Source organism: Triticum dicoccoides, chromosome 4B (genome assembly GCF_002162155.2).
Source record: "Triticum dicoccoides isolate Atlit2015 ecotype Zavitan chromosome 4B, WEW_v2.0, whole genome shotgun sequence".
Classification (NCBI taxonomy): Eukaryota; Viridiplantae; Streptophyta; class Magnoliopsida; order Poales; family Poaceae; genus Triticum; species Triticum dicoccoides.
In genome coordinates this window covers 1,693,779-1,717,312 of record NC_041387.1, presented here as the reverse complement: position 1 = coordinate 1,717,312, position 23,534 = coordinate 1,693,779, and the positions used below count along the sequence as shown (strand labels likewise).

Here is a 23,534-nt window from a genome sequence, read left to right as displayed (position 1 = left end):
TCGTAATATGTAATAATCATTCTATAAATGGAAATCTTCGGGAAAATTTAAATATTGCAAAATGAATTACTTTTTCCCTTTTTATCTGCAAAGTGAATTAAAACATTTTGTGTTGTGTCTCCACTTGTCCACGGTTGACATCTTCATAAATAAGATTGCAAGGAAGAAATTATTGTTAGTTTGTTAGCCAAACATGTTATTAGTCCCTATAAGAAAACTGCAAAAATACACATATCCCGGAAGAAGAAAACACAACATATATTCATAAACGGATAAAAGCTCTACGCCAGACCCCATTCTCTCCAATAACGGAACAACAGAGTTCAAAGCATCCATGCGCAAACATACAAACATTTATCATTCAATGTATAACGGCACGGCAGAAGATTTCTCCTACAATGTCATACCAGTTCCATTTTCATTCTAAATCGCATTTGCACTGTCGGTGGGCTAGAAGTCTTGTCGTGATAAATATATATATATGAAAAAGGAAAGTAAAAGGACAATACTAATATGCAACAGTTGTAAATTTGTAATATTATTCCTCCTCATGTACTGCAAGGATTTTTTTTTTTTGCGGGGTATGTACAACAAGGATTTGACCTATTATTTTAAGAACTTTGCATGTTCAACTTTTTTCAAAGATGGTGATTACGTGGGCAGGCAGAATTACCAATATTTCCGGAATCGTCACCAGTCACTACTTTGAGACAAACCTCTAAGGAGGAAAAAAAACAGTTTTAACCAAAGGATTACCATACGATAATTCACCAAATCGGCGTTTAGATGCGCCAAAATGTTTTACACATTGCAAAAATAAACTCATTGGCATGTGATATAGTAGTCATACATGACACATGAAACAGCAACAGTAACAACAAATATCGCAAAATAAAAACGAACACTGTTCTCCCAAAAATGCTTGTGCAATAGTACCACATGAATTTGGCAGCAGCTGCAGACATGGTTAAAACATCGCTTTCATCCGAAAAAATAGAACAACCATGTGGAATTCTTTAGTTGGTGCAAAAGCTGGAACAGGGAAAGTAGCTTGGAGTCTTGGACTTCCTCCAGGAACAAACAGATGCAAGGTGCTAAGATAGGATTTGGTGCAAGGTGTGGCATTAGTTCCCTCCGTGCAGCTGCCGCTTTCAGCTTCAGGGAATTCTTTGGTTCCAAGCCTGGCATCTTGACTTTCACAGCAGAAATTTAACCCAAGTGTAAACATCAGGTGCGGCGCTTCAGTGTGATCTTCACTCTTTTCGCGGCCCGAAACATCAAATGCAGCTACGGTATCTCTTGCTAAAAAACGAGAGTTTTTTCATAGGGTATCTCTCGCTCCGGTTTACTTCTTGTGTACACCAAAAAGACAGACATCAGCAAAAATCAGCTTATTTTTCGTATAGCGGCGCGCATAGGAGCGCCCGTCCCGCGGCTTATTCGAGGATCCTCTCTCCGGTTGAAAAGACGTTCCACACCACTGTCCCTACTATGTACAGCAGAACAGCCACCTGAAACACACTGTCCCAAGAGCCTGCACGCGACAAATATAATAGGAAGTTAGCACATATAGTTCATGCGCGTTGCATATTCCCTGTAAAAGGAAAAACGGGGTTTTACCTTTCTGAAGAATGTAGCCAGTGGCAGCAGTACCAAAAACTCCTGCAAGCACGCCGGCGGTGTTCGACAGCCCAAGCAGCACCCCCTGCAATTTTGCAGGAAACTGTCTAGTCAGACGCATCCATCGGACCGCAAGCCCAAACGAGCAACCAATAGCCAGTTTCTTCTTATCTGAAACTAGTGAACACAAGAACGCTGACAATTCAGACGAGGACATTACCGCGTAGCGCGGTCCTATATCCTGGTGGTTCGAGTACAGCCCGGACTGGGAGAAAGCATCACTCCCCTACCAAAAGATGGGCAGAAATATCAGCAACCAATCATAGCACAATATTTATTTGTGTATAAGAAGTGCAAACCTGATCATGTAAAAAAAAGGTGCAAACCTGACTGCATGCCATACACAGCACGGCCATGGCCGGTGTGCGGACTTTGCTCAGCAGCGTCAGGAACAAGGCCGGTCCAAGAAAACCGATAGATTGCATGATCTGCACGGAAACAGGTTGCCAAGTATGTCAAGATTCGCAACTATGCGCATAACGAACTTTTGCCCAGACACACACAAAAAAGTTACACACAGGAAATAATTAACAAGGTACTGAAAATGAACTTACCTTGCGAACATTTGTTATCGAAACCCCTTTCGCAACAAGTGTGTCAGCTATCCAGCCACCAACGTTTGCAAACACGGCCATTGTCAGCCACGGCAAGACACACAGAAGCCCGGACTCGGTGAGATTGAACTTCAGGACCTGGATAAAACCGTTCGGCAAGCACAGCATGACATGGTGTCCTTATCTGATATGAGTGATGATGAATGCCGAACATTTTTGCACTACTAAATTACCTGATTGTAGTATGTGGGCATCCACGTAAGGAGGATGAATGTTCCCCAGTTGTGGCAAAAATGGGATACTATGAGAGCCCATACTGCAGGCTTCGACAGGATTAACTTCCATGGTATGGAGCTAACAGGCTCCTTTATGGTGCTACCACCTAGGATGTGCCTCTTTTCATCCTTGGTTACTTCCGGATCTTCACTCGGGGAGCTGCGCGCCTAATTAAGAACAGAGACCAGCAAATTAGCTGAATAACAATGACGACGAACATAAATTATACGAAACTAGTACTGCAGAACAGAAAGTGAGAAACTAGTGCCAAAAAATGGTATATCTTACTTTGAGTTGCCACAGTGTAAACCAGATGCTTCCCAGGGACCCAAATCCGTAGAAAACAGAAGGCCAGCCGAATTTGCTTATCAGGAAAGGTGAGAAGGCCAGGCCGGTAACTGAACCAAGGTACATTCCACTGTACACTAATGCAAGAGATCTGCTCCTCTCTGAAACCGGGATCCATTTGGAAAGGATGTTGTTCATGGCTGGCATGGCGACACCCTGTTGGAAAAATAGATATAAGAAAAATAAGCCAAAACGGCATTTGTTGCAACAAAGGATTGATTTATTAACAGTGTCTGTGCTACTAATAATTTTAAGAAGCTGATATATATCCAAAATACTTGATGATCCATACATTTTAAGGCATATGTTGTCTATACACCTGATGAATAGCATAAAGTAATCTAGAGGGGCAGTAGAAGACATTAACCTCGCCAATCCCCATGAAAGCACGCACGACGAGTAGGAACGGAAGGCCAAGCTTGGCAGCAAATGGTGTAAGAATTGTTGCAATAGACCACCATACAACCCCGAACCCAAGCACCACCTTGCCACCAAAACGGTCAGCCCAAATGCCTCCAAGAATCTGCAACACAAGTTCACAAAATCAAATATCTATTTTTTTTTATACAAACAGGCCATCAAGGACTGTGCCCATTGTACATTTTAGTTGAAACTGAAACTAAAATCAAGCATCTGCGACTGCAAGCGAAGGTGAAGAATAAGAAACAAATGCAGAGAAAAATAAAATGTCTAGGTGCGAATATAGCAACGTACCTGAGTGAGAAGGTAACCCCAAAAGAAAGAAGACTGGATCAGGCCAACGGTTGCCGGGCTCCAGCCGAACTCTGCTGACATTGGTAGGATGGCGATGCTCATATTGACCTGGAAGAATTCAGTTGGTAAGCTGCCAGCAGTAATAAAACAGCGACAACCTTAAGCAGCTCAATGACCATTGTGTAAGGAGGCAGTAATAAAGGAGGAACTCACACGGTCCATGTTGCAGAGCAGGAATGAGAAGAAGCAGAGGACGACGATGGTCATGCGCTTGGGGAACTGCTGCCACCATGGAGGAGCAGAAACAACCTCCCCGTTGGCGTCTCCTACTAGAACAGCTGCCTCGGCGGGGACGTCGCCCAGCGGCGCCCCGGTCATCTCGTACTGCTCGGCCCTGTAGTCGGCGCGTTTCCTGACCGGCACTTTGTACTCCGGCTGCAGCAAGCTGGGGCTCTCCAGACCAGTGAGGCTGTCGGACCTTCTCGGTTTCTGCCATCCGCTGGTGACTGGGTCCGAGGACAGTAGGAAGCACTCGACCCTTGACAAGAGCCTCCTCCTCACCAGGCCTGCATTGTTGCTGCAGAGCCTGATAGGAGAAGAGTTGAGCAGAGGCTGGTGAATGTGGGCAGAGAGTTGGTTCCCGGTGCTCCTGGCAACATGTCGGGCGGTTCCTCCATTTCTGTCTCCGGCAACCAGCTGGGAGCACACCGGCCACCTGGTATGTGGCGACGACGTAGAGGAGTACTTCATGATCATCATGGTGTCATGCTGCTGCTGTTTTCCTGTATGTATGTATGTATGTAAGAGCAGCAGTTGAGCATAAAGGTTAGGCATTCAACAGGAGTGCAGAAGGCATCTTAACCGAAAACAAGGCACAACTAACTCGGTGTCACTAGTAGGTGCATTGGTTTATCATTTATTTATGGTTGCCAAGTGTGTTGCGGCGGAGAGGCGGATGGAATGCTCTAGGTAGGGCTCATTCGGTTTGGAGGAATTACAAGTAGTACAGGAATGTGGCAAGGATGACACTGGCCATCCTTAGGAATTGCATTGCCTTGTTCCTGCATAAAAAATGGGGCTGCAATAGCATGGCACTTTGGGCTGGCATTTTTGCTAAAACAAGAAAAGCATGGCATTTTGTTTATTTTTCACCGGAAAACTGCCACCGTCAGGTCTTGATCCTGTGGCTATGATGGGGTTGGCTGGTGATTTTTCTCCTGGGCCAGATAACATTCCATAAAAAATGAGCTTTGAGTGGTCGTGTAGTTTCCTAAAAAAAAAATGGAAAATGAGCAGTATTCCTAAGAAAGAAATTCCTACACCCTTGCCCGCAAACCGAACGGAATGCATCTACAGAAAATTTTCCTGTGGAATCCCATTCATATGTTGTTTTTCCCATGAGAATCCCCCAAACTGAATGAGGCCTTCCCTCCTAGTGTTTAGTGAAGAGTTGGGATGTGAAACTGTCAATTCAGTAGCTAGTGTTTTGTTGTATAATAATCGACTGCTGTATTAGTTGGTGGATTCAGTTCATTGCAATGCCCCCTAACCGAACCAAGAGAGTAATAAGTAAGGAGGGGAAAGAAGAGAGACTGACTGAAGAATCTGCCGTGTGTGTGTTGAAGAGGGGTACGCACCTGCTGCTGCTGGTGAAGATGAAGAGGAGGAGGAGGAGAGGGGAGAGGCGAGGAAGGCTGCTCTGCTGGAGGAGAGCACCGCCCCCATAGCCATGGCGCCCGCCTCAAATCTAGTCTGGCCGGGTAGCAAGCTCGGGTCTCCGGTGAAGCGAGCGGAGGAGGGATGAATCTCAGCTCAGCTCAGGGAAGCATCTGTCTCCGGCGAAGAAGAAGAGAGGAAGAAGCCATGGGCATGGAGGGAGAAGAGACGAGAGGTGGACGTGCGGATAAGTGGACACTCTCTCACCTCTCCTCAATCAAAAGCGCCAGCGAAAACACATGGGCATCTGGCTGGTAAAATCTCCCTCCGCCACCGCCACCGCCACGGACGGCGAGGCTTCCTCCACGTCGGCGTGCTCTCGCACCCGTCCGATCTGCTCCGCCTCCAACGTTGGAGCTGGCGTGTCGTGTCCCCTTCTCCATCACGCTCCTCGTATTCATGAACAACAAGACGCCGACCAGTGGGCCCACTTGGATCCCTCTTGTAATTAGCGCGTGTCTCCGCTCGGGCACAACCACCGGACCGGACAAAACCCTCCCTCCCTCGTCCCACGTTACCCTAGAGCATCCGCACCCGGACCCTTCGAACCGCCTACACATTTAGCCGACCGGCCTGGTTACTGACCGATCAAAAAATCCTGACCCTTCAAACCACCTTTATACGCGATGTTCGGCACTCTTCATATCTGGGGTGGATATGAGGAGGCCCGGGCACGCCAGGACGCGTCCGCCATATCGGATCCAGCCAAAGCTAGTCCATCCTGACCCTACAAATATCCCCTCCTTTAGGCATCCAGACAAAACCCTAGCCACTTGCCAATCCACTCAAGTTTCAGTCCGCAACTCTAGATCCAATACATGCGGGCAGTGGATCCAAGTCCAGCAACTTTGGATCCACCGGCTGGGACCTCATCTCGTGCGGGGGCGAGGAGGAGTCTGCATGTCGTTCGCATGTCTCTTCACCGGCCCCGTTACAGAAGCCGTCCGAGCTCAGCCGTCCAAGTTGTCCTGGCGGGAAGTCGTTGCGTCCACGCAAGTGGTGCCGGTAGCTCAAGGTGCCCGACCGAGGCGCCTCGCGGCGTAGGCGCTCCACCCCGGACATTTCCAGAGCTGGTTGTAGAACCCATGCGGTGGGTCATCGTCGTCATCAGATGGCAGGCAGACAATTGGGGCATCACCGCATCGACTAGATCTAGCCTCGCGCCGGGTCTTCTGCCTGGTGAGCCGAGTCGCCCATGCCTCAGACTCCGGGAGCCGCTGCAGGCTCAGAGGACATGACAAGACCAACCAACGATGCACGGGAGTGCGTGCCAACGGCGACACACCGAAGCTGCATGAGTGACGCTGGTCCACCGACGATGGCTCGGAGCACCTCCGCCCGCAGTGGCATTCACCCTAGACACCCGCCGGGGACGGCGCGATGCTCAAAGAACGGCTCGTGTCCACCCATGAGTGGTGGAGGGCGAGTCCCTCGTCGGACGACGTATATCAAAGACTCCACCGCGAGCACATCACAGTTGACTGGGTCGGGTTCGGACCCCAATCCGCCACCCGAGCCAACCATGGTGGAGCGGATGGGAAGGGAGAGGATGGGAAGGAAAGGGATTGTAGCAAAGCAGTTGAGAGTGAGGCCTAGGGTTTGGTCTGAGGTGGTGTGGAGCTGGCATGGGCCAGTCCAGCGTGGCGGATGCGTTCGGGTATGTCTGGGCCTGCCTTATAACCGCCACACATATGGGTTGAGTTTGAGGGTGCTGTAGAGAATAGACATTTGAGCTCGATATGTGAGTTCTGGTTGGTGCGGTTTTTCGGCCCGGGCAGTGTGTGGACTGTCCGCCGGGGACGGGCCCAGTTGAAGATGTTACACCAGTTCATAACACTTATTTTGAGACGGAGGGAGTACACATGACGGAAGGAGGCATCCTTGTCTCAAAAAAAAAAAAGAATAGAAGGAAGGAGCCAGTATCTCACAGCCCATATACCGTATCGACAGACACTCCCTGTTCCTGTCCCTGGGGAGGTAGAGCATATTCATACAGCACCAACAAAAATTCTCTTTCTGCATCTGCACCGGACGGAATTCAGACACCTATCTGTTTGTTTTACCAGACCCTCAGACTCAGCTGTTTTTGTTGTACATTACACTACACCACTGCCTTGAGTTCCTCCCATATCCTTCATCTCATCTCATCCCATCTCCCTACTCTCATCGCTCCTCATCAACCAAACCAAACCAAACCAAACCAACCCAACCCAAGCCAGGCCAGGCATTCTTCAGGGCGCGACGAGGTCGAGGGTGTAGTCCCAGAGCTTCTTCCCCAGCTCCGCGTCCTTGGCCTTCTCACTCGGCTCGTACAGGTTGCTGTCACACCAGTACTTGCCCGACACCCCCTTGGCGTCCGGGTGCAGCGCCACGTAGCACTGCGTCGCGGCCCCCTGCAGTTCCAATTCCCAAATCCAAGTCCAAATCAGAATCACCCCAAGAGATCCAGGAGGCAAGCTACAATGGACAGTGCCAAAATGACTCCCAACATAGCCCATGTTAACAAATGACTCACTCATTCACTGAGATCTCTAGATCTGTACTATCAACACAACAATACTCTAGTCACTTAGCAAAACCGTACATGCTAAATTAAACTACATCTAGGACGAGATGACCGACAGACAAAATCATACTAGTACCATATCAAACTCTGTATCTCTAGTGTGTGTGTGTGTGCTCCGGAACTAAACATCCATGTGCCATTTCCAAACAAATCAGATCCGCCGGGTTGGCTGACCACCCGATCCAAGCTGGTGAGTTACACAGTAGTGCAGCGACTAAATCAACGGTTGACAAGGCCATACCGTAACACATGGAGTGCTACATTCATTGCCTTTTCTTTAACATGATGGAGACTCTGTAATAATACTGTAGAATTGACACAACACCCTGTGAAGGAGACCGAACATAGTGCCAAAGTGTACCTGTTTGGCGTTCTTCAGCACCAGTTTACCAAGCGTCCGATGGAGAACTGCATACGACAAACAAAAATTATGATGATATCAGTCACTACAATTTCAAAAGGCAGAACTTGGCCATGGAGGTCTGATTTCAACCAGTAAAGCAAAATGTATCGTTTTACTAGTTAACAGACATAGACAAAAAATGATGATGATGATGGTATCAGTTGCTGCAATTTCAAAACGAATCCCTTGACTTGAACATGGAGATCTGTTTTCGGCCAACATAATGAATGTATCATTTTATTAGTTTAACAGCTAACGGTTATTTGCATCATTTTGACTGATGCCTGCCGTTTCTGCCCCTCACCCTTGCCATCTACTGCGTTCCCTTTTCTTTGTCGGTGCCATGAGTTATTCGAATCTCAAAGCAAGAGGAAGCGTGAATCAAGACGGTTTCTTGTATGAAAGGTGGAGCGCTGCATGATATCTGCTGCCAAGTAAGTATGTTTACCATCTATGATGCTGTGGTGGCGAAGAAGGTTCGTGATGATAGCTCCAGGATGTAGAGAATTCGCAGTGATGTTAACACCCTCTTCCTGTTCGACAAAAAATTGAATCATGATTTCAGATACTTGGGCTGAAACAAAGCTATATATCATATTGATAAAGAACTGAAAACAGACAAAACCAGTTATTAAGAACAAACGGTTCAGCTTTCAGACAATGGGTTTGGGTGCCGATTGTTCTCTGTAACAAATGAAGTTGTCTCATGAAGATTGTGTGGAACAACCACTAAACTTTCCTTTATTTCAGAAAGTGGTGTGATTTTAGAGTTCAGCTGCAGACTCTTAGAAAAAATGCAACTGACAGTGCTTGCTAGCACAAGTACCCACGTTGGAACAAACACCGACATAGAACCGGACCACAAAAACTCAAAATAACATGAACCCAAGAAATGGCGCAATGCCAAACCACAAAATCTTAACGGACGAGGCATACCTTAAATCTCCTGGCAAGTTCATTAGCGTGTAAAATGTTGGCAAGCTTTGACTGCCCATATGCTGCAATGGTGCTATACCTGCACAACGCAAGGTTGAAACAGCCAGTGACTCGTTTGTCTTGAAATAAAGCAAAAATGGCAGGGGAAAACATAGTGACTGCACGGAAATTACATACTCTTCCTCGTCATTCAGCTTGGCGAAACGGATGCCTTCCTTGTATGCAAACCTGTGCCCCTCTGACGAAACATTAACAATTCTTCCTTCCACGTTTGATTCACGAGAGGTCCTTTTCATGGTCTCCAGCAGAAGTTGTGTCAAAAGAAAATGTCCTGAATAAGATGACATGAAGAGTTAGGTGACGCAGAAATTGCAAGCTTGCAACTGTCTGCTGAGACAATTTGCAGGTTTTGTACTGCTCTAGGACTGGCAGCAAATAATAATTTGTTTGGTGATCATTGGAAGCAGCAGCACACCAGTGTTGAGACATTAAGGGGCCATTTAAGCTTATATTAAGGCAGACGACATTCAGATTTCAAACTGTAACAGTGTTGAGAACAGTATACTATTCAGATGACATGTTCTGTATCAGGGTACATAAAATCGGTTCATCAAGTAGGTGGGAGTTTGTTGGTAATCATACCAACATGGTTAGTTGCAAACTGCATCTCGATGCCATCCTTTGAGAGGGAGAAAGGGGTCGCCATTACCCCTGCGTTGTTGCTGCCAGCCAGAGAAAGCATCATGTAACCAGGGAGCACTTGAGCAAATGTGCAAGCAATCAATCTCAAGTTGACTGAAACTATCAAGTTTGCAGGCAAACTAACTGATAGGCCTTGTCGCTGTTGTGCTACCTACTATGATCTTGACTAATACTATGATCTTGTATCAGGGTCACTAGCAATGGCATACCAACTCTGGAGTGAACCGCTACAAACTGATCTACTAGTCGCAGCGTTTACTCCGACTAACATGTTATGGTTCAAGTCGAGGTACAAAAGAGATCCAGAATTAAATCGGCTCGGTATTGACAGAAACCTGCTGAAACTATCAAGTTGTAGCCAAACTGACAGAAACCTACTCATGATGCAGAGGTTTCTCAGAGTTTAATGGCCGACAGCCCCTAACTGAACCTGCTGAAACTATCAAGTTTGCAGCCAAACGAACTGATAACAGAACCTGTTGTGCTACCTACTACTCTACTCATGATGCAGATGTTGCTCTAGAATTTAATGGCCGACAGACAGCCCCTAACTGAACCTGAACCTGGACCTGAATGGATATGGATGGTCCTCACAAATCGACCTAAGCCTGAATCTAAACCTGAATGGTGTTGACTGAACCTGAATTCTCAAGTGCGCTTGGCATGATTGGGGTTACTACTAGTAAGTAAGTACTGGTTGCTGGCTTACATGAGGATGTTGAGGGGGAGGCCGGTGGCGGCGAAGTCGGCGGCGAACTTGCGGACGGAGGCGAGGGAGGAGAGGTCCAGCTCCATCAGGTCCACGGCGGCGGCGGGGCACTCGGCGAGGACGGCCTGGCGCACGGTGTCGGCGGCGGCGAGGTTCCTGACGGCCATGACGACGTGGACGCCGCGGGCCGCCAGCACCCGCGCCGTCTCGGCGCCGATCCCACTCGACGCCCCTGGAATCCAGTAACGGAACCGATTGAGCGAACCAAATCAAATCAAACGAAGCATGAGGAAGGAGGCGCGAGTGGGTACCGGTTACTATTGCGGTGAGGCCGGCTGCGGAGACGCCGGCGGTGACCTGGTCGGCGGTGGAGGCCCAGGAGAAGCCCGACGCGCCCTTGCGGCTGAAGATCCAAGGCAGCATCTTTTCTTCTCTTCTAGTCAAATCAAATCACGCAGAGGCGGAGGCCGGCCGGCGGAATGGAATATAGAAGCAAGGAAGGATGGCGGCCGGCCGGCGGGCAGTCTTTCTACTCGTACTCTCTATGCAACGACGGACGCAATGCAAGGAAAGTTTTAATTTAATTTAGTCTTGGTTTTGGTAAGATTTTAAATATGTTATTAAGATTTGATTTGATTCCCGTATTCGGAGGGGAAAGTTTTGATTGGATTGTGAAATATTCGATTTGATTTGTTGATTAAAATTAATGCATGCCTTGATTTTGGAAAAGTACTATCGATTTCGGTTAAGAAGGAAGTCACGCCAAGCCCACCAAGAAACCCTAGGCCCACACACAATCCCTCCACTCCTCACCGAAACGGAGGACAGGAATCCCTCCGCCGCCAGCCATGCCGCTATTCCAGGGCTGGAAAGATCTGCCGCTGGAGCTCCTCCGTCGCGTCGCCGATGGTCTCGACGACCTCAGGTTCTACACCAGCGTGCGGGGCACCTGCATGACCTGGCGTCGCGACCTCGCGCCGCCGGCGCCGTCGCTGCTCGTCCTCCTCCACGATGGCGCCACCAGGCGTCAGCACGCCGCCGCCGTCTCGCTCCCCGCACATCGCTCCTTCGGCCTCAAGGCAATCCCCTCAGGCTCGTCCTGCCCCAACACCTCGCCCCCCATGCGCGGCTCCTTCGAGTTCACGGCCACCTACCCGATTAGGAGCTGCCTCGGTTGCGGAGGCGGGTGGCTTGTCCTCTCCACCTGCCTCTACGACGGCCAAAGCCTGCTCACCTTCTTCCACCCAGTCACCGCCACCGAGATCCTCCTACCACCGCTCATCTACGACACCCGCTTGCTCTCCAAGATCGTCTTCACGCCTGACCCTGCTAGGGACGATTTTGCCGCCGCCACCATCTGCGACATCGACAGGCTCGCCTACGTCACCGCGGGGGCCAGGAGGTGGGCCGTCCTTGACCGCGTCCGTCTTGCCACCAGAGACCAGCTCATCGATGTCGTCTACCATCAAAATGGTCAAAATGGTATGGTTTACTGCCTCACTCGGTTTGGGAATGTCTATGTGCTTTGCCTACCGGAACGCCGCCGCCGGAAACCCGTCATTATCGAGGACCAGACATCAGCAGAGGATCTTGGAACATGTAACATGCGCATCATTCGAATGCACAATGTCGGACCGGACCTGAACGCGTCGGCTAGCGTGCAACCACTGCTCTCATCTTCGGTGGGCAGTATCGCCCCACCGTACGTCACTGCCTCGGCTTTCACGAGTGCCAAGAACCTAGTGTTCTGCAATGGCAACTTGTACCGGAGCTGGAGGAATGCTAGTTGTACAGTCACTTTGCAGCTGCCGGGAGGCGGTCATCGTCGTATAGAGGAGGATGAAATATTTGTTCTCAGGTATGATCCCCGACGCAGGCCATGCTGGGACGCTGTGGCTGACTTGGGGGGATACACGGTGTTTGTTGGGAGGAGCAATGCGGTGTCGATGCATGCCGAAGGTGTTCCAGGGCTCAAGGGTAACTGTGTCTACTGGATAGGTGGGAGAGGTAGGGATCAGGGCATGGTCTTTGACATGGGGACCGGGAGGTCTACACCTTGCCTTCCCCCTGCTGCTGGTGTCGTTCCGGGGCCTCAACAGTGCATGATCTGCTGGTACTTTCCGAGGGAGGTAGCGAATAACTGTAATACAAATGAACTAGGTGTTTATGGGACCCGAGCAAGGGTCCGGGCTCAACGTGCGCAAGACATGTCACAATGATGTGTCGCCAAGATAGCTTGGTGACATAGTGAGCACCACCGGCGTGGAAGTGATGTTTATCATGCATGACAAGAAATCTTGCAGAGTGTAATCGCTTGTTGTGTTCAAGCCTGGTGATAAGCGAGGAGGACAAAGATAAACCACTTTTCAATCCAATAGAACTGATGGAAGGATTACATTTGCAGCCAATGATAGAAACAGTTGTTGAAGCTTCATTAGCAGCTAATGAAAGGGAAAAGGATGGTGAGAAGCTTGAGAAGAACAAAAGATTTGTGTATTTGTGTCTGAGATGATCAATGTCTTGCGAAGAATATATAATAAGTAGTACATGGTATGTTGTGTTGGTTTAGTTCCCATGCTTTGATTTTGTCTCATGTTCAGTGAAATAATTTGTTCTATAAATTCCTTCTTGTTTCAACAATTCAGTAGCTAGTTAGGTAGGAGAGTTTGCTATAGTCTTCCAGCTCGGCAGCAAACCTTGTCACAAGTCTTGGGTGCCGCTGATAGCAAAAAGCAGAAATGAGTTCTTCCACATAACATTTCCAGGAAACAATGGCTTATCATGGTGATTGTGAGTACTACCTCTGTGTTAAACCACTCCTATTTTTTGTGGCACGAGTTTATACTATAGAAAGCTTCTTATAGATGTTATGGTTATTATGGAAACTAAGACTTACTCAACATTGTTGCAGGGAAGCATAGGTAGCTGACAATATTCTTTTCCGTGGTGGGTCGTTTCACTAAAGGAAAGCCAGGTCCTTAATTACGTCACCCCCTGAGCCTGTAGCACTATTATTGGGAATAAAATAATATTTATAGTTTATACTGGAATAATTGTGTTCGCAAACTGTGCCCCTTGGTCTTGGCCATACCCAAGCCATCCAACACTAGACACTTAGCAGAGGTAATGAAATTGACCAATTATGAGTAATTATTTATTTGGATGCCATTGTATATCAATTAATCATAAATACTTTTTAGGATCAACAAGTGTTGAAACAATAAGCATATCCGTTGATTTGGAGGCAGGTCTGTAGTGTGGTATGTAACTTGAGCCAAGTTAGATGGTGCACTTTCATATATTGTGGCTAATTTTGTGCTAGCATAGTTCATGAGTACCAGAAAGTCTCGTGGAAGCCAACGCAAGAAAGACATGAAATCCCGGCAAAGATGACATGCGCCGTCTATAACACGCAAACAAAGGGTGTCTTAGGGCCTGTTTGGGACTGCTCCGTTTCATCAAAATCGGTATCACTCCACTAAATTCACTTTGGAGCTGTTTCATATAGAAGCTGTAGCACCACCAAAGGAAATGTTTGGCTTTCATCTAGCTCCAACTTCAAGAATAAGAAATTTGATTGGACGAGGGGGCGGGGAGGGGAGGAGGACGGGGTATCCACTTCTGGTGGCAATGGTGGGTAATTTTCACCAAACTCCAGTTGCTAGAGGTTTTTGGAGCACACCCACACCCTCGGTTTGGCTTGTATTTTGTAGAGCGGAGCTGAATTTTAAGGAGCAGAGCAATCCCAAACAGGCTCTTAGCCTGAAGTCTTCTAAATCAAGAAGTAGATGAAGTATTGATGTATCTTTTATATCTTGAATATTGTGAGTTGGATGCTTTATTTGTACAATAAAATTTAATATTTGTCGTGTTCCTTTACAAAATGATATCGATGTTAGTTATTTCATTTTTTTTGTAGGGAAGTTGTTTCATCCATGGATCTCAATATTAAAAAGAAAGAAAGTACTGCAAAGGCAAGAATAACTGTGTAATCACCGACTGGTGCTTGAATGTTGTGAAGACTTATGACAAGGGAATACAATGCTAAAATTGTTGTTGTCTCCTGTCTCTTTCTCTTGCATACTTTCAATTTCTCTTGCATAGTTTCCAAAAGTACAAAACAAATGAAAATCGCCAAATAGGCAAAGCTTCCAAATTTGGAAATTAAATTTTGTTGTACTATAGTAATTTTCAAAAACTAGTGAGTGGGCTTGGCCTAACTCCCTTCGGAGGCTGAATGAAAATCTTGGCCCACACAAAATATCTTGACTCATGTAGAAAAGTGGGAATTTCTCAAAAAAAAATGTAGAAAAGCGGGAAATGAGGACAGGAATCCAAATGGCCAGATCCGGGGACTAGCTCGTGGATGTCATCTACCATCCAAATGGCCAGAATGGTACGGTTTACTGCCTCACTGGCTCTGGGCAATCTACATGCTCCGCCCACCGGAGCACCGCCACCACAAACCCGTCGTCCTCGAGCACTGGACGTCAGGAGATGATCTTGTAACGCGTAACAGGGGCGTACTATGTTGACCGCGGCGACAGCGACAACGACATGCCACCATCGCCCGCCGCCAGCCCATGGATCTGCGGCCACCAGGCACGCCTCAGCTGCCGAACGCCACATTGAGCTCCAGCGCCTCTCCCTCTGTCAGCGCCGTCTCCCGCTTCCCCCACCACAGCCGGATCCATGTGCATGCGTAGCCGCAACACCTTCCCTTCCATTCCTCCCAAGCTGGCTACTCTTTCGTTAGCTCCCTCTGCTGTGGGGTGATTGCTCATTCCGTTTAGCTTTTATTTTCTGTTGCTGTGGGGTGAAATGCGGGAGGAGCAGAGGATTCAGCCATTGGTTTGTACTACACAGCATGACAGCAAACTCATAGCAACAGATCTAAGACAAAAGAGGACAGAACGGTATCTATCATTAGTTACATGGAGAAAGAAGATAAAAGAGATAGAAAGGTTATGATTAGTAACAGATCTAAGACAATGCAGCGAACCAGAAAAAAATAACTCACTGTAAGAGTGCTACATGAGGATGAATGAGTCACATCAAGAAAAATACTAGTATAGAACAATATTCAAACAGGAAGTATGGCGGCAATTTTAGCGAGATAATAGAGCTAAAGCATGAGGATTCTTCATACACAGGACAAACTGGTAGTACTACAATTAACTGAACATCCCAACTGATACACACTAGAACAGAGCAGTAACTACATCCTTAATATCTGAATCCTTCCCAATTGGCACATACGCGCGACAAAACTAGAAGCAGCAACACTACATCCTTCCACAAAACAACGAGGGTAGGGGGGTTTGGGGAGGGGATCTTGGCGGGCGGACGGACCTGAGTGCACGGGATGGGTTGGTGCCGTCGTTGCCGTGGGCGAGCGTCCACTTGAGCAGGCCTCGAGCTCCCCGTACTCCTCCGCCTGGTGGTGCTGCTGGCCCAGCGCGGCCGTAGTCACCGTCGCATGGAGCACCGCCCTTCCTCCGAACATCTGGCGCCGCACGTCCTCCTCCTCCTCCCGGCCACCGCCGCCGTTCCCTCTGCATCAGCACCAGCTCCCTCATCGCCGAAGTGAGAGGCGCCACCACGCCTGAAACCCTAGCCGCGGGGGAGGGCTGCTGGCGGGCACGAGCGTTGAATCTAGCGGGAGGGAAGGATGTAGCGGAGGGAGACAAGCCCGGGACAGGTGCCTGGCAGTGGCAGGAGTCGCCGGAGCGAGGCGAGGTGGCCGGCGTATGTGGCTGCGGCGGCAAGGAGTTGCAGCAGAGAGAGAGAGAGAGTGAGAGAGAGATATGAGGATGGGGATTGCAGGGCTGTTAAAAAACCCTGTACTTAGTAGCAGCGCCGGGTTTATACCCCTCGCTACTACTATGGCCTGTCCCGATGGACACGGTAGAGGCCACTTAGTAGCAGCGTGGGTTTATAGCCCGCGCTACTACTATCAACATAGTAGTAACGCGTGTTTTATACCCCTCGCTACTACTATGGTCTGTCCCGAGGGGCACGGTGGAGACCACTTAGTAGCAGGTGGGTTTATAGCCCGCGCTACTACTATCAACTTAGTAGTAGCATGGGTTTTATACCCTCGCTACTACTAATTAGCAGCAACGCGGCTCATATACCCCTCGCTACTGCTAAGCATCTATCTATAAGGTATTTTCTAGTAGTGAGCCCTCCTTACCGTCGAAGAGGTCTCCCCTAGCATAAAACACGGTGTAGGATTTCCGTCAGGGCCATGCACCTTGTGTTGTACGACGACGACATGTACAAAGTTAGGAAGAACATGAGATGCACACAGGAGGTGGCCACTACTACCGTATAGTGTAAGACGAAATATTCGTGCTTCGGAGATGCTTGGATGTAGTTGGAACATGTAAAATCAAGTCATGATTAGGCAAAGCGAGTTAAGGGGATTGTTCAATTCAGACTTCAGAGCTGTAATGTAACACGAAATATTTGTTGGATTTGTCATTTGTCACATAATGCTAATGCTTTGGGATTTGTTGTACCGGGTATTGCTCAAGTAGGAAAATTTTGTTGCAGTCATCTTGTTCTGCTTCTCTTTGGACTTTGCACGTGTAATTTCTGTATTGATTTGACAAGAACTAACGAAACTGAATAAGATTTTTTAATTTGTTCCTTCTCTTTTCCTTGTTTATTTCCTTGCCTTCTTCTTTTCACCGCACAAGATAGGGAAAGGAAAATCCCTTCCATCTTTCCTTGAACGAACAAGGTAAATATATAAGAAAGAAATCCCGGCCGGCCGGCAAGATATATATAAAGTAAAATATACGGAAGAAATTAAGAAGCTTGAGGAGAAGGAGGAGGCGTACGATCCATAGGTCGACTTCAAGATAGTCCCATGGCCGGCGTGGAGATGAGGATGTGGATGCCGTCCACCTGGCTGGAGCCCTTGAGGGCGCTGGGCCCCGGCCTCCGTGGGCAGGTGATCCTCTCCGTGGCGCTCCTGGCTTCCACGGTGGCGCTCGCCGTCGCCGTCCCCGTGGTGCTAGTGGAGCGCTCCGGCGGACACCCCATGACCCAGCTGTGGATCATGGCCGTCACCCTCTGCGCGTACGTCTTCCTCTTCCTCCTCTGCATCTCGCGCGGCTGGCCGTTCTGCGTCGACCTGGTCTGCCTCTCCTACGGTCTCCTCGCCGCGCCTACGTCGGCCCGAGCGCCTCCGTCATCGCCCTCCACCTGGCCACGGTCTACGCGGCCGCGCACCTCGGCCACGCGCTGGCCCTGCACCGGCGCCGCGGCGGCCGTCCCTCGCCCCTCCTCCTTGGAGTTGGAGGACCAGGAACGCGTGCGGGCCCTCGCGACGCTCTTCTTCACGGTGGTCTGCACGGGGCTGATGGCGGTGCTGGTGATGGACACGGTCGGCGTCGACGAGCTCATGACCGTCTATTATCTCTCGGCCATGGGCTGCTTGGTGCACGCGTTTCTCTGGATGTGCCATCCACACCCACAATGGATGCCGGACTTGCTCCTCCCCTGCGTCATGTTTTGCCCCTTCCTCGGCCTTGTGGCAAGTTGCCTCGTCGGCGTTGAGGGAGGTTGCGTCGTCCCCGCCACCTTCCAGTGGCTGCTGCTGATGCTATGGACTGCTTCTCTTGCGTACAGAGCTGCCGTCTGCCTGCACCCTCCTCGTCATCCTGCTCCTGCTGCTGATGAGAGATGCGATCATCGTATCGACCAATCACACACGCCACGGAGACTAAATTTTGATCCGCTGCTCACGGAGATAGACAATGTAGGTGACTAGTGATATACTATACATAGGGCTGGTTACTACGGATAGGTTGCTGCCGTCCGTTATTGCTTGGTGTTGTGCACGTATGGTATCAAAAGTTAAATTTAAACTTGTTCAAACAATTGTCCAAGTTTAATCTTGTTTTAAAGATTCAAATGGCATCAACACAAATCTTCAAACGGATTCAAAACCGAAACATTGGTTCAAAAGTTAAAAGTATCACTCCCTCCATCCATAAATATAGGGGGCTAATTTGATACTAAAAACCGGTTCTGCTAGAATGATTGCCTTCCGAACCATCGAAGACAAGCACAATGGATGCCGGAGTTTCCTGTCGCCGTGTCATCGTTTTCTCTGCCATAGGCGTTTTGTCAGGTTACCTCGTCGCCGCCTTGTTTAAGTGGCCGTTGCTCCTAGGATTGACCGCTTCATGTCAAATTTACCCTTTACATGTCAATTTAATAGCTCATTTTTTGTGTGTTTTTTCAAGGGACCATGGCAATTTTTATCAAGTACATTGAGCATGGCAAATGCACAAGAAACAAAGTCTACAACCATTGAGTAAAGTGTACATACCATGAGATAACAAAAAATGTAGGCATGGCAAATTCTTCGATTTTATTGGCACGACAAATGTAGTTTTCATTTGCCATGGCAAATGTAGTTTTCTGTTGCCATGGAAAATTTACGTTCATTAATTTTTACATGTCAATATAATAGCTCATGGCAATTTTTTGCTTTTCATGGGACCACACTATGCCATGGCTAATTTACATTCATTACTTTTTACATGCCAATTTAATAGCTCATGGCAATTTTGTTTTCTTTTCATGTGACCATAGTAAATTTGACATGGAAGTACATTGAGCATCGAAAATGAACAAGAAAAAAAAGTCTAGAACCATTGATTACATTGAGCATACCATGAGGCAAAACAAAATCTGCGGATTTGGTCATATGGATTTTTTTTGCAAAAAAGTGTCATACATGATAGCAAAATTTCAAACACTTTTTGGAATAGTCCCATGAAAAATGTATGAATTTTTAATCTTCAAAACTTGTTACCTTTTTACGAATATTGCAATTTTGCCTTTTCTAGCATGGTAAATTTGTTTAGTTTCATCTAGCTCGGCGGATGAAACTATCAGAAAAACATCTAGTTCAACACTCTCGACAAACATCTAGTTCAACACTCTCATCACCTACAGTGTTGTATTGTCATCATCTCATTATGAAATTTCACAAAACTTCAAACTACTTTAGCAATTACCTTCCTGAAAAACCATAGCATGCATAATTAATTATGTTTGTTCCTATAGTTTCCTATTAAAAATAATCCTTGAACCACACAAGTTGACAATGGCAGACCGACTATTACCTCTCCAGTGTCCCCAAGTAATCGTTAAGACCTTAAATAACATATGAGCACATAAGAGACGTAATGAATCAAATCGTATAGTCTGTTTTGCTAGCACACTTGTCATGTTGCTCATCCGGACATACCATTTGTTTTCCAACAGTGTCTTTGAGACAAAATATGAACTAATTAATATGGTTATTGATTTTATTTTTTGGAAAAATATCAGACCTTATAAAGATTCACCGGAAGTACAAAGGACCCCAAACATAATAAAAATTACATCGAGGTCCATGGTCAACCGAACGACCATTGCCGCTGCCAGAACGAGCCGCCGATGCGCCGGTCCCATATTGGAGCTAGCGTGACCTTGTGAATGACATCCGAGAAGTCTTCGTGCACGTGATATTTCATCACATATTGGAGATGTGTTTACCTGTCACATCACGACCATGAGATATCATTCCATGCGAATAGCCTTTGGATCCATATCACGTGAAATTTCTCTTTGTATGTACAGTATTTTGTTAGACACTTAGCTAGTCAATATGATTTCTTACTAGCTAAATATAGGATCGGCACTAGTGTTACTACTATTACACCGAAAATGCAAGTGCCAAAATGTAGGATCGGCACTAGTGTTACTACAATTACACTTGTCCCAGTACGTAGTTAGGTAACTCACTGACATAAATCATCTCTCGGCCTGGTGCTGCTGGTCATCATATCAATCATCTTTCTTCTCATCGGCGGCGGCGGCAGCAGCAGAGGCGTGAACGTAGGCTATGTGGAAGGCGAGCAAGGCGATCAACGCCACCATGAGCAGCCACTCCAACAGCGCACCTGCGCCTGGCGCAACGCTGATCAAGAAACTAACTATGAGGCACGCCCCGAGAGACAACGCCATCCATCGTTCCTGGACGACGAGGAGCAGCCAGACAGCCACCGGCATCGACACGATGAACGAGAGGGAGGAGACGGTCACCATCTCGTCGCCGTCGTCCATTGCCAACGGGTGGCCGCGCAGCGCCACCAACAGTATCGTGAAGGCCGCCGTAGAGACGATCGCGATGAGGGCGATGGCGCGGGCCTCGGCCTCGGTGCCGCCGATGGCCCGCCTGGCGCCGGCACAGAGGCGGTGCAGGGCGAGCGCGTAGCCGAGGTGCGTGGCGGCGTAGGCGGTGGCCAGGTGAAGGGCGTAGATGGCGGCGCGCGGGCCGGCGTGGGCGGCGGCGGCTGCGAGGAGCAGGCCGTAGGAGAGGCAGGCCAGGTCGACGTAGAACGGCCAGCTGCGCCGGATGCACAGGAGGAGGAGGAAGGCGTAGGTGCAGAGGGTGATGCCCGTGATCCACACCTGGGACACGGCGTGCCCGTCGTACCGCACCAGCAGCGCCACGGGGACGGCCACGGCGACAGCCGCCGTGGAAGCCAGGAGCGCCCCGGCGCGGAGCAGCTGCCCAAGGACGTCGGGGTCCAGCTGCCTGAAGGGCTCCAGCCAGGTGGAGGGCATCCTCATGTCTACGGCGGCCATGGAAGTCCGATGGATCCTACGTAACGCACGTAACCCTAAAGTTACGAATATCTACTCCCTCTCTCTTTTTTTAGGGATTCTCTCCTTCTTTCTTATCTACTCCCTCTCCCTATGTAAACAAATATAAGTTTAGATACGAATATCTACCTTATTCAAGGAAAGATGGAAGAGATTTTCCATACCATGCGTGGTGAAATTAAGGAAACAAAAATAAATCAAGGAAACAAGGGATTCATTTACTGTACTATTCATCAAGGGGATGGATGATTCCAATTCAAATTTAGCTGGGTTTCGTCAGATTTTGTCCAATTAAATCGGAAATAATATATGCAAAAGGAAATAGCATAACGAAATGCATGCAACAAAATTCCACTACTTTAGCAACATACAACATCCCATTGCAATAAATCCCAAAACATTATATGACAAATTAAAGAGTTAATTCCATTTTTACCCCCAAAATTGACCCTAGTGACAGAAATTACCCCCAAATCAAGAATTGGTCACATTTTTACCCATATAAATAATTTAAAGGTTCATTCCATATTTTGCCCCCAAATTCATCAAATCAAATTTTAGGGGTATTTTGTGCTGACTAGACATGTCACGTACATACATTTTTCATTTTATTTTGGGCTATCATTGTAGTCCCTGTCTTTTAACAGAAGAACCCTTCTCCCTGGGTCCTTTGAACATCTCTTTCTCAGCCACTGCCGCCACCGACTGTGGAAGCTCACCCCGAGAGTTTCTTCTTCTCCAGCTCTGACGAGAGTAGCCTGCCCGGCGCAACCGCGTGTCCGGCCGGCGATGGGTATCTGAGCTAAGGATACTCGTCACGAGCATCGTACAATGATGATGGCAAGAGCTCGTTTGAGGCAATAAGGCTCGACAGCATCCCTCATCTGCCAGCTGGTGCAGATGCAGCAAAGGGCGGCTTCCACCCGGCACCCGTGGCCGCCATCACATCGTACGTCCACAAATCTGGCAACCAAAGGCGCCGAGGGAACTGAGTAGGGTGAGCACCTCAGGCTGGGTCGTCCAGTGCAATGGTTGAGGTATACTCGCCGGTGCCGCGGGCACGGTCGTCGTCGACCACAGTGCAACAAAGTGGTTCTTCTAAAAGCAAGATGTCGTTCTTGCATGCGTCCCTGGCATCGTCGGATTTCCATCAGTGCTAAGTGACATCGCCTGTATAGCTCCTCGTGGACGGTCTTGACGAAGTGAGGTTGAAGTTGAATTCTTCGACGGGGCCCGACATGATGGCGCACTACGGCTCCTCGTGGACAGGCTTGAAAAAGAGTAGGTGGCCATGCTCCCGCCCCTGCACCGTCGTCCTGGGGCATGGACACCATGCTCCCGCCCCGGCGCTCGAAGATTGGAGTTGAACTCTCCGGCGACGAGGGTGTCTTGAATGGTGGTGCACCCAGCATCCGGCCGCGGCCTCGCCGTGTGCTGGATGCCATTGTCCACAACAGGAAGCCACCCTCCTTTTGCTGCAGCTGCACGCGTGGCCGCTTGGTGTGATGCATGCGAAGGACCCAATTGCTTTGTCACATGTGAGAAAAGGGTTTGTTCTGTAAATCTCATAGGGATTAAAATGATAACCCCAAAAAAACCAGATGAAAACCAGAAAAAATCATCTATGTGGCCTGCCAAATCAGCACCAAACTGGGATGGACAGTAAAATTGGGGGTAAGTTGTGTCACGTGGGGGCAAGATGTGTAAGTAATCTTTAACTTATGGGTTAAAATGGGACCGATTCTCGCTTTGGGGGTAATTTCTGTCACTAGGATCATTTTTGGGGGTAAAAAATGTAATGAACTCTAAATTAATCAAGCTCTAAACTTGATTTGCCTGATCATGACTTGATCTTGCATGTTCTACATATATGTCCGTGCAAGGCGGTGAGTAGCGCCACTGGTGCTGCGTGCTTCCCCTATCGCAAGCAGTTGTGTTGCAAGCTGGTAGCACTGGTGTTGCAAGGCTGTCTGCGGTGAGAGGCGCCACCGGTGGTGCAAGCAGGCGACCAGTGGTACGGTGAGTTAGCCAATGCTATCTACTAGCGGGGTACGGAGCACTTCGTCGGGGCAGCGGGGGAAGAATGTGTGAGACGGAGGACGGGTGCCCAACGCGAGTTGCCTTGATCACACGGCAACCACAGTGGCTCACCAGAAGAGGTGCAGGGTGCGACGCTTTGCGTTGTCCTAAAGAGAGATTCATTTGTTGCTGGTCCTGCCTCGCCTTAATTTTGTTTTGCGGAGCACCTTAATT

General features: G+C 48.5%; 3 protein-coding genes across 3 annotated transcripts; 1 reads left to right on the top strand and 2 right to left on the bottom strand.

Annotated features, from left to right (window-relative positions):
- Window positions 1–763: 763 nt before the first annotated feature.
- On the bottom strand, window positions 764–5,495 carry LOC119294460 (probable anion transporter 4, chloroplastic). Its single transcript, XM_037572637.1, has 11 exons — window positions 5,210–5,495; window positions 3,786–4,354; window positions 3,573–3,680; window positions 3,226–3,381; window positions 2,799–3,014; window positions 2,468–2,677; window positions 2,235–2,372; window positions 2,007–2,108; window positions 1,841–1,906; window positions 1,621–1,705; window positions 764–1,534 (listed from the first exon to the last, which is right to left on the bottom strand). Exons 1-11 carry the CDS (start codon window positions 5,301–5,303, stop codon window positions 1,437–1,439), a joined length of 1,842 nt encoding a protein of 613 aa, XP_037428534.1. The 5' UTR covers window positions 5,304–5,495; the 3' UTR covers window positions 764–1,436.
- Window positions 5,496–7,197: 1,702 nt separating this feature from the next.
- LOC119294459 (short-chain dehydrogenase TIC 32, chloroplastic-like) lies at window positions 7,198–11,126 on the bottom strand. Its single transcript, XM_037572636.1, has 8 exons — window positions 10,916–11,126; window positions 10,605–10,836; window positions 9,836–9,915; window positions 9,371–9,524; window positions 9,194–9,272; window positions 8,706–8,790; window positions 8,216–8,262; window positions 7,198–7,681 (listed from the first exon to the last, which is right to left on the bottom strand). The coding sequence occupies exons 1-8, from the start codon at window positions 11,025–11,027 to the stop codon at window positions 7,520–7,522; spliced, it is 951 nt and encodes a 316-aa protein (XP_037428533.1). The 5' UTR covers window positions 11,028–11,126; the 3' UTR covers window positions 7,198–7,519.
- Window positions 11,127–11,452: 326 nt separating this feature from the next.
- LOC119294375 lies at window positions 11,453–13,047 on the top strand. Its single transcript, XM_037572570.1, has 2 exons — window positions 11,453–11,700; window positions 11,767–13,047. The coding sequence occupies exons 1-2, from the start codon at window positions 11,453–11,455 to the stop codon at window positions 12,821–12,823; spliced, it is 1,305 nt and encodes a 434-aa protein (XP_037428467.1). The 3' UTR covers window positions 12,824–13,047.
- The last annotated feature ends 10,487 nt before the right edge of the window (window positions 13,048–23,534 follow it).